General features: G+C 38.0%; 1 protein-coding gene across 2 annotated transcripts in view; it reads right to left on the reverse strand.

Moving 5' to 3' along the window:
* nlrc5 (NLR family, CARD domain containing 5) overlaps positions 1–15,242 on the reverse strand; it is a 36,349-nt gene that overhangs the window by 17,583 nt on the left and 3,524 nt on the right. The window contains exons 4-26 of one of the 2 annotated variants that reach the window (XM_040034983.1): positions 14,489–14,557; positions 13,574–13,759; positions 13,220–13,374; positions 12,562–12,693; positions 11,911–12,226; positions 10,653–11,121; positions 10,324–10,486; positions 9,917–10,047; positions 7,075–7,300; positions 6,757–6,998; positions 4,271–4,354; positions 4,090–4,173; positions 3,886–3,969; positions 3,702–3,791; positions 3,423–3,473; positions 3,310–3,339; positions 2,850–2,933; positions 2,523–2,606; positions 2,318–2,407; positions 2,097–2,177; positions 1,769–1,852; positions 1,193–1,276; positions 689–778 (exon numbers count right to left, since the gene is read on the reverse strand). In XM_040034983.1, coding sequence (XP_039890917.1) covers positions 689–778; positions 1,193–1,276; positions 1,769–1,852; positions 2,097–2,177; positions 2,318–2,407; positions 2,523–2,606; positions 2,850–2,933; positions 3,310–3,339; positions 3,423–3,473; positions 3,702–3,791; positions 3,886–3,969; positions 4,090–4,173; positions 4,271–4,354; positions 6,757–6,998; positions 7,075–7,300; positions 9,917–10,047; positions 10,324–10,486; positions 10,653–11,121; positions 11,911–12,226; positions 12,562–12,693; positions 13,220–13,374; positions 13,574–13,759; positions 14,489–14,557 — 3,109 coding nt within the window. Of the gene's footprint in view, positions 1–688; positions 779–1,192; positions 1,277–1,768; positions 1,853–2,096; positions 2,178–2,317; positions 2,408–2,522; positions 2,607–2,849; positions 2,934–3,309; positions 3,340–3,422; positions 3,474–3,701; positions 3,792–3,885; positions 3,970–4,089; positions 4,174–4,270; positions 4,355–6,756; positions 6,999–7,074; positions 7,301–9,916; positions 10,048–10,323; positions 10,487–10,652; positions 11,125–11,910; positions 12,227–12,561; positions 12,694–13,219; positions 13,375–13,573; positions 13,760–14,488; positions 14,558–15,242 lie in introns of both variants that reach the window. The other variant, XM_040034974.1, reaches the window with a different exon arrangement.

The following is a 15,242-nucleotide window of genomic DNA, read 5'->3' on the forward strand; positions in this document are numbered from 1 at the left end:
CATTACTTTAAAAAATGTTTAAATATGTATAAGAATCCCCTCTTAATGGAACTTACTAAAATACAAACATATAAATAGCTAAACATACTTGAAAATACTAAAATATATATTCAACTGTTTGTTATAAAACTGAAAATATAATTGAAATAAATGGGCAGTTAACAGAAGGAACTAATAAGAAACATTGTACACTAATCTAAACTATTCAAATGTTACTCTGTGAAAATATGAAATAAAACACCAATCAGATAAACTCTAGATAGAACAATACAACACACTATGACTACCATGACTACCTTACTCTTCCTCAGCCAATCAGCAGCACTCGTGCGATTGTTTCTCACCCCTAGCCCCCGGTAAGATGACATAAGCGTCAACCATCTGTGTGTTTAAAAATAGTAACACACCCACACCGCTTTTTTTTCTTAGTAATGGTAACGGTGTTTTAACGATAGTAAAAGTAATTAGTTAGATTATCTGTTACTGAAATAAGTAACAGTGTTAGTAACGCTGTTTATTTTAATGCAGTTATTCCCATCACTGTATATGACATGTAGTATTTTATGTATTTATAGTATTTTTCAAACAGATAGATTTTTTTAAACCCAGACCGGGATAAGAGGCACAAACGGTTGGGTAAAGCAGCTACTGGTATCATTAAATAGCTACAATGTAAAACAAAGATTACCTGATGTGAATTTCTGTTAAGGTGTTATACGAGCATAGAGCTGCAGCCAGCATTACCACCCCTTCCATGTTGATGTCATTTTTACTGGCACTGGAAAAAACAAAAGCAATTAGCACAAGGAAGTTGGTGTTGGCTGTTTGGAACCTGTTTGGTGAGAAAACAGCTTACCATTTGCCTACCTACTTTGTATATCTCAATGTAAAAAACAAAGAGTCATCTTTCTATTGAAATAATCGCAAATTACTAGAGAGGCAATAGAGGGAAATTTCGCTACCAGGGTCACTTACAATATAGTTGTTGGTATCTTTAGCTATAAATATCTCAAGGAAAGCTTTAAAAGAGGTAGAATTGTTAATTAATTATTAGTTATAATGATTGTGTGTGAGCATTGTGACAGACTAGCAGCCTGTCCAAATATCTACACCCCCCCCCCAGACACCATATGCCACCCTATGACAGGCTCCAGCCTTGTCAGAGAAAATAAATGCATGCGTGTGAGCTTACTTAATTTCCTGGATTTTGCTAAGACGAGGCAGGAAATCCAACAACTTCTTCAGACCTTTGTTGCCTAAACAGTTACTGGACAAACTGAAAAGAAAGGTTAAAAATGCTTTACAACTCAGTGTTTGTACATTTATCAAATACTACAATTAATACTACAAATTACAGTTATTTACAATATTTATATATAATTAAATATGTGTGTGTGACAGGTGGTCTAATAAATTTGTTAAGCACTGTATAAGCTACCTAAAGGTTACCTGTAAGCAAAAACCATGATGGTGCATCATTTAAGAGGTGGTTTAGGATGTAGTGGTTAGCTACTTCATAAACTGAGCATACACTGTCATTTTTAGAATAATGTCCAAGACATCAGTTTTTAACACAAATGTGTAGTAGAAATTTTTTCTTTGATTGCCCGACACACTTTGTAAATATCTTTCCTTTCTTTGCACCATTATCTTCGTAATTGTAGACACTTGTATTCATACGGCTCCCCCTGAAAACTTTCTAGGCTTTTATTTACACATAAATTTATTATCTATCTGTGTGCACTTTCATAGTTCTTGCTCATCTTACTCCAGCATAGTGAGATCAGAAGAGGTGCCCAGACATCTCAACACACTTTCCAGATCAGCAGGATGCAGATTGCAGAAGCTGAGGCTAAAAGACGCAAAAGCTGAATGATTATCATTAATACTGATGACATATCATTATTGGACAAAGGATATACCTGAACAACCCATTATAACAATTAAAACATTTAACTTTTTGCTTGATAACTGATGGTCTGTTGGTTACCAGCTTAAAATGATCGCTTTACTCATTCTAAATGCTACCCTACTATTGTTCTGCAACATCAAATATATTGTTGTTGTAAGCTTGTGTTACAGAAGCATTAACATACCAGAGAGATTTGGATATTCCGCTTGCAGGTTTTTCCCTTCCCCTAGCAAACACAATAGACACCTTAACAGGAACCTGTAATCTGCAACATAAAGAAACATTCAGATACAGAGCAGAGATGACAGCAATAACTCTAACATAAATCTAATTTTGCATTTCCTGGTACAGTATGTCTAAAACTTCCTGCAACTATGGTTGCTAAGATTAAATGCGTGTTTGTACCTGATATGAAGCTCCATCACAGGAGGATAATCAGACAGTAGAGCAGTCAGAACCACCAAACCCTCCACTGATGAGCAGCTGTCATTAATGCTGAGAAAAGATTGTAAAACATCAGCTAAATGCTGCTGGGTTTTATGTGCAGGTATAGCAAAGTGCACAGCAAGCACAACACAAAAAAATGATTTCTTTTTAAACCTAGTCTTACATGAGCTTGTCAGTAATGCTGAACTTTGGCAAAAACTCAGTCAGTGTCCTTAAAATGTCTTCATCCCACTGGCCTCCAGACAGACTAGAGTGCAAAGACATACAGTAAAACAGCCACACACATTGACAGGCCTTTGGCTAGCATTCATTTACCAATGTAATATGCACACAGTGTAGTTTGCAGATTGTTCAACTACTTTAACAGAGGGAAAACAGTAAGTCAATAACTAGTGCATTGTTGCTATTCTATTCATTACTGATGTTGTCTGTGTCATAAGCTCTGAATAGGTTTTTCTAATTATGAAGATGTGTACTTATGAAATCTTACTCTAGGACAGACAGCGCAGGGCATCGAGCCAAGGATTCAGCAAGTTTCTGCATCTCAGACTTGTTCCAATTCTGGTTCAGCAAGCTGGAGAAAAATGACACCATCATAATGCAAACGTCCATGATACAAAAACCTCAAAAATACTAAACTGTGACATTTAGAGTCATATTTAAATCAACATCCTTTGTGGACTTGCTACATGTATATCTTTGTACTACATTGTTGATGCTCAATAAACATTTTAAAAAAATAAAATAAAATAAATCAACATCCACATAAACATCCTTTCTAGTCAAGATCTTTTGAAGCCAAAAAAACAAAAAAAACAAAAAAAAACCCAGTAAAGGTGAATGCACATTTGGCTGACACCTATTTAAAGGTGCAAAGTTCATCAAGGAAACTGGCAAAGCTCTTTGGTAAGGCAGTTACGGTAAACTGACTTATTTGTTTCATATCTTACCTGATTGTCGATTCAAGTATAGATTTATGGCTGTAGAACGGGAAATATAAATATATCAGAATTTTACTATGTTCATTTTATTGCTTTATTTAGTTTATAAGCATAAAAGTCACCTGTTCATATCTGACTTTTGGAAGAAAGTTACTGTCAAGTCTTTGATCCCCCTGCAAAGAAAAAGAACCTGGACTGGAGTACACGTTTATGACACACTTATGTTTACCTGGTCTTGTCATTATAACTTCATCAATAGCAATTAGCTACTTTGAATTTCAGGTATCTCAAATCTATGACTGAGAAAATATTAATAGTGCAGTGAGCATTACTGACAAAAGCGAGTTAAAATGTGTGTAATTTTTATTTAATTTAAACAACACATGTGTGTGTGGTCATACTCTGCATGAACATGTTGGATGTTCAAACATGAAGACATCGTTTTAATAAGACAGTTGACTGCATTCAGGGTTGTGCTGTTTCGTCCCAGCCTACAAAGAAGCACACACACATATGATCACCACACAAAGTCTTCTGCATTGTTAAGTACAGACGAGTCTTTGCATTAGAAATGTGAGAACTTACGCTACATTCGAAAGGTTTTGTAGTTTGGTAAAAACCTCAGCAATGCGACTGATTCCTTCATCCCTCAAATTGTTGTCACTTAGGCTGAAAAAAAAAACCCCAGAAGAAAAATTAGCAGAAACTTTAAGCTCAGCATTATTAAAAGCATCTGGATAAATGAGCAGTAAGCTAATCGTGCACTATATTGAACAACAGAAGATATACTTGATATCAGTGATGTGTGGACACTCCTGAAGACCAGAGGCCAAACTAGCTGCTCCAGTAGCAGTCAGGCTGGCACCAGAAAACCTTGTGAACACAAACACAAACAGGTAATTATTGTCGTTAAGGGACAATTACCTTTAATATATTTTTCGCAGGAATAAAGCAACGATATAAAACATACTCTAGTTTTCGCAGGGATGTGAATTTAGGCAAAACAGACGACAACTTCTCAGCAAACTTGTCCCCATACTTGCGGCTGTGAAAACTGTAAGGACACATAGTGAATAACAATAAAGTAATTATTATTCATAATATGAGATGAGATCTATTTGTTTAAATGTCAGTGTGAATGTCTGAACATAACAACTAAATAAGGAGGCATTCAAATATATAAAAAATAGTAACTCTTTCTTAAAGAGGTGGTGACAGAGACAGATTTCTGTAACGCAGGGAATCAAACTAGATTCACAGACTACAAACTGAAAGCCAAAGTAAGGTTTATAGGAGCTGTAATCTCTTTTAACCCTGTATAATATTTGATACATGAGATTTTGAGACCTATACATCATCAGCGTGCTTTTAACACACAAAAAAAATGAAAAAAATAAAAAAATAAAAAATGAAACCTCATACATGGAAACTGTTATTTATTGATTTTTTTTAATTGTTAGCATTTGTCCAATTTGTCAAATTAAAAGAAAATCAAATGTCTGGCATTAATCCATGCTTCAGGCTTTACAGGGTTAATAATTCAATCTATGTAATCCAGAATAAACTGGAACTAAATCCCCGTGACAGAGGTAATTTGATGGGTTTGAACACTGGTTATATCATGTTTGCTTTACTTGTATAATTTGTACATGGTTTGGGGGGTTTACAGCAGTTTTCTGAATTATAATTTTCACATTTCTAAATCATATAATGACGGATAGTTTATTATATGTACAAACAGTATTGTTGCAGCAGTGTTTTACATGTGGATGATAACAACTTTTTTTTCACTCAATAGTCTTTTCATTGGCTGCCTTCCAGGTGGCTTTTCTTGCACATGCTTTCTCTCACACTGTATGCTCTCTGGTGTTTGGAGCCCATCTGGTTCTATGTATGGGTGGTCTCTATTTGTCATGTCCAAAATGAAATAAGAAATATGTGCCGGTATTCTTTTTGTTTTCATATTTGTCAAGATCAAGAACCGGGTACTGGGTTTAGGATTAAGAGTTGGGTGACTGTCCAAAAAAAATCTAGTTTAATAGCTTACTTGTGCCTGGGTGACATAAAATATACACATGAAATAATTATGGTGTAACTATGTGAGAACTGTAGAGAGCAGCTGATAAGTTCTGCTTGCACCCTTGACTGTTCACTAGTTCTAGTCTGCACAGGAGGATCGAACCACTGTCAGTAAAACAACATTTTCTGCTCACCACAGCTGTAAATATCTATTTCAGGTACCTTCTGCATCTTGTCAACAAGATATTTTCTGTGTATAGAGTTCCTACGCTGCTGTTCTGAACATACTTATAGACTGCTGTGTACAGTCACATTTTTCCTCATTCTAATTTTCCAAGTTATCATTACAGTTTATGACTTGTATGTAACTGGTTCTTTTTATAACCACAAGCAGATGTATCGGTGTTCGTAATAAAATTGAGGTTTTGGTTTGTTTTACACACACATTAATGAGCTATCACTGCAGCACTTTTTCAGACACTGTCTCACTTTTAATGTCTGAGCTGAAATCTTTATGGTCAATGCAACTTTATTTGATACCAAGATATCTTAGTTTCACAATATGTACAGGTTACGCTATATTTGTCATTAAATTCTTGTTTCGGATAAGGAAAACATCAGGAAGAGCAACTAAGGAGGGATAGCTTTCCCGCTAGACAGACATTAGATGTTAGTGTGCATAATTATATAAAATTAACAATAAAGATGCTTCAACTTTCAGAATTAGGCAGTATAAACAGATGACTAACACGATGTGACATGACAACGTGCAGCTTACAGATTTTGCTAAACAGATAGGCCCCGTCCCACCCACTCTTCAAGACATGCAAGTGCAAACTTGTGTGGAAAAACATTCTTTTTCGAGTTGATAAAGAAATACTTTCAAAGAATCAGTGGTTGTGTTTTTGCAGTTGAGTCCAGACTATTTTCTGTCTTCTTGTAACAAGAATACTGAGCTCATTCACTGTCACTGTATGACAGGTGGCCAGTCAGCTGAGGAATGTCAAAGGCAAAGCTGCAGCTCTATTAACAACAACATTCACTGCTGCTGTGCGACTAGTCCTCTCTCTGCATGTCCGTGGGCTAAACATGGGTTTTATAATTTCTGACAGATCAACACCGTCCATTTCAACACTCTCATGTGTCACAATGATGGCTTTCCAATGCTCCTATAGTGCATTCCCACAAATATCATATGAATAACCCTGTGAAACCTTTTCAAATAAATGCTGACCTGTAAGATTTAACATATCCAGGATGGTACAGTAATATAATAAAAACCCTTGTCTCAAAATCAAAATAAACTTTTGTATTCTAATTAATAGTTTATTTTTGCTAGTTTTATTTAGGTTAGCTAAAAAAAATTACACGTAGGTTTTGGGAGGGTTTTTGTTACTTTTTAACTACTGTAACTCGTAAACATCTGTGTAGCCTCACCTGAGGTTATGAATGCCCTGACACCTGGCCAGAACTATTAAACACTCCAGCTCCATGGAGCACGCTCCGAAGTCCAGACCGATGTCATTATGATCGGCTGAATTAACTACGAAAGCCAGAGCTTCGATATCATTCGGTAACAACCAGATGTTGCGCAGCTCCAGTTTGGGTCTCACACCAAAAACCTGCTTGGCGAGTTGGTGGTTCTGGCTCTCCTGAACACTGTGGCAAAGCTGGAGTATCTGGCAAAATATAGCAAAGAAAAGATCAGTAACAAAGAGACAGAAAATAAAATCTGTTTCCTGTTTTTCATTCTACCTTTGGTCCGGTCAGAGTGTTACTGTTACACATGGTTTTGAGCAATGTCAGAACAAGGTCTTGTCGTTTCTGGACCCAACTTTGGGCTCTACCAGAAACCTTGGCTAACTCAACCAGGGCTGGAGTGCATTCTGAGGAAGCCAGACCGCAAACATAGAGGTACAGTGAGTCAGTGAAGACCGTCTTCTGGTCTGATTTGGTTGTCCAGCGAGTTTTCAGACTGAATCTGAGGATATAATGAGAGGAAAGTCAACTTCTGAATTATGATGCAAATTTAAGCATGTTACAACACTGTCCAGATGATAGTTTCAACACTCTTCTGGGAGATGTGAATAATAATAATATGACCTGGCATACTTTGAAATACAATAATATTATTTTAAGATTTAACAGGTAGGACAAAAACAAACAACTTCTACAGTGCAGCCTACAAAGCAAACAGAGTGGGAAGGAAGCACAGTACACCAGTTTGAATGGTTTGCATCTTTTCTTCTGTTCAGGTGCATTAATTTTACTACATTCCCCAAATGCTCACGGAATGAAACACACAACAAAACGTCAAAGCCAGAACTGAACTAGTCATTTTGCAGCTGCCTGACTGATTTCAAATCAGAGGCCTCCAGAACCTCACTCAGAAACATGTGAAATCAAAGGGTTAAATGAGGAAGTGTGAGCAAACAGACCTGTTATCTAATCATTTAAGGAACTGGGTATGGGTGAGGTCCTTTTTGCAATCCACCTTGTCAACTAAATATGATTAAAGTGTGAACAAATCCATATCACACATCAAAAAAATGTAGTGATTCTTTAGGGGAAACAATGTGAGATTTATTAAAATACAGCTGTATGAATAGATTTCATGGAGTCTGCAGCAATTAAAAAAGCAATTAATTAATTAAGATTTAAGTCATTAATGAATGCGTGCCCCCTGTTTAAATACTCTAAAGCACAAGTTACTGTGTCGTGGCTGCAGTTATTTAAAAAAGTCCTAGAGAAGGAGCTTCAAGTCTATATATGTTTGGACATATGAGAATGGATCTGAAGCTGAAAAGGGGATGGAAGATGAGCTCTATAAGGGAAGGGTGCAATTTGGATGTCAGAGGGTGGAGCTTAGCATCTGTGGGCTCTGATGCAATTAAATTCCTGCTTTTAAAATGACTCGTGATAAAAACAACATCCTTTTACAAAAGAATAAATAAATCCATGAAGCTGCATTGTCATTTTTAGAGGAAGCAGTAGCATGTGGTGGAGTACAACCCGGGCTTGTGATATATGTTAAACTACATGTAGCCACATACAAGAGGCCTCTTAGCGAGTGACTGTGGTCGCCTGCTGCTTAGTTATGTCAGCTGTGCCATTTTTCACTTTCAGTGCCCCCACCTTTGCACAGTCTCACAGACTCTCGCAGTGTGATTTGAGCCGTCACTTTATGCCTACATCAGTGTTTTTCTGATGTAAGGACTAAGGACAAATATGTCTCGTACTGTAGCGTGCTTAACTCGCACAGCTCAGGTTGCTTCCATGGCAGAGTTATTCCTGGTATACCGTGTGACTTTACATAGTCAAATTCCATCGTGCTTTCTTCCACATATTCTAAATGAGATTCATTAATTAACTGTTGAATCTTTCAATATATTCATCATGATTCTGCTGTGTGTGTGAGCTTCTCTTTTTAGCTTAGGCGACAAACTTTTATTTCCACAGCTTTTCAAACACTCCATCACACACTAGTGTCTACCTGATCTGAAAGGAACTTATCTATTTCGGGACCAGGCAGAGACTGCCCAGCACCGAGTTGGGAGGACAGGTGTACACAGAAGCGTCATTCAGCTAAGGCAGGAACAAGAAAGGTGACCGTATCTAGGACATTTTGTTCATTTGGTTAATTAACAAAATTATTTCCAGGATGTGAATTTGATTTGATGATAATTTAATCAATCAATGTGTAATAATGTCGTGAATGTTATACTGTTATCTGTAATTTGAATTTGTCCCTCACCAGTGAGAGAGTAAAGTGCAAGGGTTACTGTGTATGTGCCATTAGACTAAAATAGTATCTGGCTATTTTATTAGGTACACCTTGCCAATTTTGAGTTATCCCCCCACCCCCCCTCCACCCCACCCATTACCCTCAGAACTGTCTTTATTATTTGTGGTACAGACTCAGCAAGGTGTTTTCATGTTGCTTATACCAAATTCTGACCTTTCTGTTTAACTGTCAAAGCAGAAATCCAGACCCATTAGGCAATCTTGTTCAATTTTGGTGAGCCCATGTGACTTGTTGCCTCAGTTTCCTGTTCTTAGCTGGCAGGGTGGCACCTGGTGTGGCCTCCTGTTGCTGTAGCACATCTGTTTCAACTTGTAACTTATTCAGTGATGCTCTTGTAGACAGCTTGGTTGTAACAAGTGGCTCTTAGAATTATCGATTCTGTTCTTTCAGCTCAAAGAATTCTGCACGTTCTCCCATCACCAACACATTTTCACCCAGAGAACTGTCACTCACTGGTTATTTCCTCTTTTTCAGACCATTCACTGTAAAAACTAGAGTTGGTTATGTGGGGAAATTCCGGTCGATCAGCATTTTCTGAAAAAAACCCCCAGACCAGACCATCTGGCACCAGCAACCATGCCACGTCACTTAAATCACCTTTCTTCCCAATTCTGATACTTGGTCAGAACTTCAGCAGGTCATCTTGACCGTGTTTTGATGCCAAAAGTAGAGAGCTTCTGCCGTGTGACTCCGTAGTTTCTCCATCAGGTGGGCTATATAACCTAAACAGGTCTTAACACTGCAATCATCTTAAAAATTACACCCATATTTCTCTCCATTTGGCTTCCTTACCTCTTCTTAAGCTGTGCATCATTAACATCATTACTAGTCATGATTCTCAGTGCAGCTAAAAACTCCTGCACTGTCAGATGAATGAAGCAGTAGGCATTGGCAAGTATTCCGTCCTGACGTCTGAGCTCCACCTAACAGCAGATAAGTAATTATGTTATTATTAATAATATGTTACAAACATGACAAGTCGTCTAAAGGGACAACCTTTATCTACCCTTACTCTGTTTACTACACACAGCCCTGGCCCTATCTATGCCCACTGTAAGGAAACACAAATAACTTTTGCCCACTAAGCAAATCTATTAATAGTATCAATAGTATAAATAGCATGCAAACACTCGACAACAAGGATTTTGTGGACATTCACAGATATGAGGAGGACATTAATGCATGCATTCATGTCTGACCTGTGATAAGAGTCCTATTTTCAATGAAAACTTTAAAACCTCCTGTGGAATCTCTTCTTTCAAAAAGAGTATCTTGCTTTCCTCTAAGCCTCTCCAAGCCAGCTGGCTCAGCTCACACAGCTCCGATTGATACTGACTCAGAATGGTCAGTGTGGTGACAGCACTGCACGGAAAGACAGAAAACAGGGATAATCCATAAACTCAAGCATGACGCGTTTTTTGCTACACTGGTGCTTTCTTTTCTAAATAGTCATTTTTTCATTTACTTTTTTGAAATATAATGTTCAAGATGGTGATACACTAGAGTGAGTTCACAGCTCAGTCTCTACCTGTGAAGAAATCTTTTAGTTTTTGGCTTGCCATCTCCTCCGTGGTTAGGGGCTCGGCTAAGAAATGAGGCCAGAACAGTGAGGTAGACCTGAGTGAGGGTGGCGGGGACTTGGAGTGAAGTGGGAGTCAGCTGGGGTCTGCCATTTGTTCCATCAATTATTACATCTTTGCTCCCTTTTCTTTTTCCATCCTCTTGTTTCCTTTGTGCAGGATTTCCTCTTCTATTGCCCTCCTCCCCTCTGGCTTCTCTTGACATCTGTGCTCCTTCTGCTTCCTGAGCATCTGTCCTTGCCTTACTTCCTTTTTCGTCAGGCATCAGTGCTCCTCCTGTGTCTTTATCTCTACACTGCAGCAGTAAATGCTCAAGACAGATGCAGCAGATGTTGCATAGGGCAGGAATGGAAGACATGGCGAGGAGGTGTCGACTGGAGAGAAGGAGCTGTGCTGCCTGCTCTCTAAGAGCTACATCTGCTGGGTGTAAATGATGATTAAACTAGTTAAAGACAACATACATTTAAGATAGACATGCACAAGAATTTTTACTCATTTATTATTTTTACACCAATTTTTTAATGTTAGTAATGCAGTATTACGCATGAGGTCCTGTTTTATATGGAAATTTCTCATTTCTACTAGTTTGAAAGTCTAAATTTTAGCAATTTCCCAGTTATACCTGGATACAGGTGCTGGTTTGCAGGTCTAAATGAGCAAATATAGCACTGCAAAAAATGTAGATAATCCCACATTAGGGTTATTTACATAAGATACTGCCAACAAGTAAAATAAAAAAGACAAGTCGGAAACATGCAAGTTCAAACTTGGCTGATATTTATGTGAGTCTTGAAACCCACAGCAACCATAACTGAAGAGAAAATAAAAAATGCAGACAAGTGTCAAGTAAGAGTCAAAGAGAAAGCGAGAAAAAATATCAGAGACAACTTTGGCTGTGGGGAAAGAGAGAGCTAGATGTTTTCAAGAAATGAATAAGCAGCAGAAATCTGGTGTCCAGAAAACCATATTTTATCAGTTAATACAAAAAAGTAGTAATAAGTGAATTATTACATTTTTTCCCAACTTGATACAATTGTATTGCCTTGATTATATATACTAAGCACCAACTTCCACAGAGAAAAATTAAGTTAATACAGAAGAGCCAAAAACAAGACTTCCTCAAAGCTTTACAGAAATAAATAAAACAAATAAAATAATTAAATAAAGCCCAACAACAATGTAAATACAAGTAAATAAAGTTTTCACCTTTTGCACCAAAGAAGTTGTCTACATACTCCTTGATCTCATCCTGGTCCCAGCCCAGCAGCTGGCCTACTTTATCTGAAATGCCATCCAAATCTATAAGATCCCGTACACGACAGGTGACCAGGACAGTGCTTCCTGGAAGAATCTGGCGATTTAGCAACCCTGAGATGAGGTCTGCGACAGGCAGAGGATCTTCTAAGTGCAGCGGTTTCCTCTGCACTTCTTGTCTGCTGAGTTTGACGTGAAACTCATCATAGCCATCCAGTACCCAACAGCTTTGCTCTGGATTAGTAAGGAGGTAGTCGATAATGGCTCTCTGTTCAAATGAAGAATACGTTTAGAAGCAGTTGAATTTCACACCTGTAGTTTGTGTACTCTGGCCCAAATCAGCTGATGAGTTCATAAAATTGTAGCCCTTTTCCCATGGATTCATTTTTTTCTTACACAAACACAACTCTGATCTTCAATTTATATTCATTTTACCACTAATATGATATGATATTCTGTCACATCCCAGAATGCAAAGCATAACTAACTATGTGAAGGGGTTTAGCTCAAACCAGATTTTGATTTAAATGAAATGCATCCCTATGTTTAGTATCACAAATGTACTGTTTTATAACAAGTATTACTCAAGCATTACGTGCGTACCTTTGCATCTTCTCCCCCAGTTGGAGGGAGGTAGTACTGGAAAAGCAGCTCTGATAGTGAAAGAGGGTGTGACAGTAGGTTGAGCTGACGAAACTCCAGCAGGACAAACACAAAGGATGAAGGGATAGGACCCTGGATGAGATGGAGAGGAGAACAATTGGCAGAGGAAAAAAAGTCATATCAAATTCTGTTTGCACAGCTTAGGTAGTTTCACAAATGTGAAAGTTGTAAAAAGCATTCACTGGCTCCAGAAGAAACAACTTTGCAGTGGAAAAATGGCTGAACAAGTAGCTGCCTGATAGTAGCAGGAGTATCTTTACTTTTATTCTTAATGCACCAAATTGATAATTTATTGATTAGGTTTTTCCAATAAACAATGAGAATGCAGAGTTTGGATCGTCTGCAACCTCTGCAAGGTCAGTGATGGTTCCTAAGCCTACAGCATACTCTAATAATGATAACCACAGTAAATACAGTATGGATACAGTATGGAAATAAAGCTGCTCTATGTTTTTATAACACTAGCATGCAAATCTGGGACAATGGCTCTTCCTTTATTCCTCTGAATACAAATAAGACCAGCACTAGCCATACAAATGAACATAGAACATGTCTGATAACGCAAATAATTATAAATGTTGACAAAAAGTGAACTTACTAATCCACTAGCCCACTGCTGTCCTAAACAGGATGTTAGCAGAGTTTTTCCTGATCCAGTCTGGCCCACCAGAACTGTCACTTTACCCATACATCCCTGGAGGAACGTCTCCAACGTCACTCTGGACTCCAAATACCCGTAATCCCCATCGGGCTCTGAGTTTGGTGAGAAAGATGTATAGTATGCAGCAGACTTCAAATATTCATGATTAGGTAAGTTTACATGAGAAGCTTAGAACATACAAAACTGCTATGATTTTATTTCTTTGTGCACCACAAGATACTTTAAAAAAATCCCTTTATTTAAAAAAAAGCCCAATCATCAACTGGTACAATTAGAGGAAGTCTTGCTGACCTGGTGTTCTGCCCCCTCTGTCTGCTGAGCCAGGGGTTTGATCAGGTCTGTCTCTGCTTCTGTTTGCCGCTCTCGGGCTGACCCATACATTCTCCAGCTGGACCTCCCTCACCAGGCCAGCTGTGAGTCGCTCCCATCTCTTCAGCAGGAATTTCTTCACTTCACTGATGTACTGCTCCCAGTGATCTGTGGGTGGAACCCATTATAAAAGTTAGAAGTGAATAACACCGATAATCTCTTTACAGTGCGATTGCCTTGCTTAAAAATGTCAGCCCTGGGTTTCAGGTTGATCTTATTTTGATATCTAAGACATAGGCCCGCTCTGATGACATCAGCTTCCCGCAGTGTACAATAATTGCTCAACTACATGAAGCAGCACAACTAAATGCTAAACTAAAGACTTCCTCATCAATTTCAGCTGATTATCTGTGGGATGATGTGTAACACTCATCCACGTAAGCCCAATTTCCCTATCCCCTACATACAACATAAAAACAATTCGCCACCAACACAGTGATGCTAGATACCACAGAGTTCATAGGTCCATGTGTCAAAGGGGCAGAGCTTTTTTGGCAGCACAGGCTTTACTGCCAAGATAAGGCAAAGGGTTTGAGTGCTAAAAAAGTGATAAGTCCTTTAAAACTTTAACCTAAATTAGCAATACCACCATGCTGGATTAATTATTGTGAGAACTAGATAGGTACTGGAAATTTTCCAAGATGGATCCCAGTCTTTCCACTGTCAGCTGCACACTTACTGTATTGTGTTTTAACTCTTCCTAGTTTCTTATCATAAACTCTTGTTTGTGTTTTTATTAATAAATCAATGAATTAAATATTTCTCTTTGTTGGTTTGTGTGATGGTTTGAATGTAGCTGTAACGCATGAATAATTAAAAGTCACATGTGTATCCTACCGATCCGTGGGCGCTTGACGAGCCGCTGCTCTAAAGATGTTACAGCAGGCCTAGAACTTTCACAACCGTCTGCAGTACAGAAGACACAGAAAACATACAGTGCACGAAAACCCTGCAGAAAAGTATAACATGCCAAAAAAATGAATGCAATAAAGTGTGTTGCAAGACATTAAAATATTCTGTAGCTACACCTCTTAAACCTTCCTATCAGTTTTGAAATGATCTACACACCAATAACGCAAAAAAATAAAATGCTGGGGGAATCCCAAAGTGAAACGAACGAATAAGTCACGTACATTTTTTGATACATGCAAACCTATTTACAACAATCTTAAGCTTTTGGTTTCACTTTTCCCCTGAGTGTGTTTTCTTTGAGCCTTTACTGTAAACTAAACTGAGCTAACACAAGTGATTGCTGAAATAAATGAGAAAAATTAAAAAACGAATTTAAGCTTTTCTAAAAAGAGAAAGAAAGAGGCATAACTATTGAGTGGCTGTAGAATGGTTATAGTGGTATTGTCACCATCAGGGTAGTGATGATTGTTTTGCAGCCACGGGTGATAAATGAAGACGATACTGCTCAAAAATGAAGGGAACACAGGTAAATATCAGTACAAACCATTGTGAACCTATTTCACCTGCTTTGGTGTAAAGCACCAGTGAGGGGGAACCGGAGCAGCAACAACTAGGGAATGGTTTTGCAGGTGATGGAGAGACTACTGCTCTCTCCTTATCCCTCCTGACTGATTTTCCT

Source organism: Simochromis diagramma, unplaced genomic scaffold (genome assembly GCF_900408965.1).
Source record: "Simochromis diagramma unplaced genomic scaffold, fSimDia1.1 OVJJ01000333.1, whole genome shotgun sequence".
Lineage (NCBI taxonomy): Eukaryota > Metazoa > Chordata > Actinopteri > Cichliformes > Cichlidae > Simochromis > Simochromis diagramma.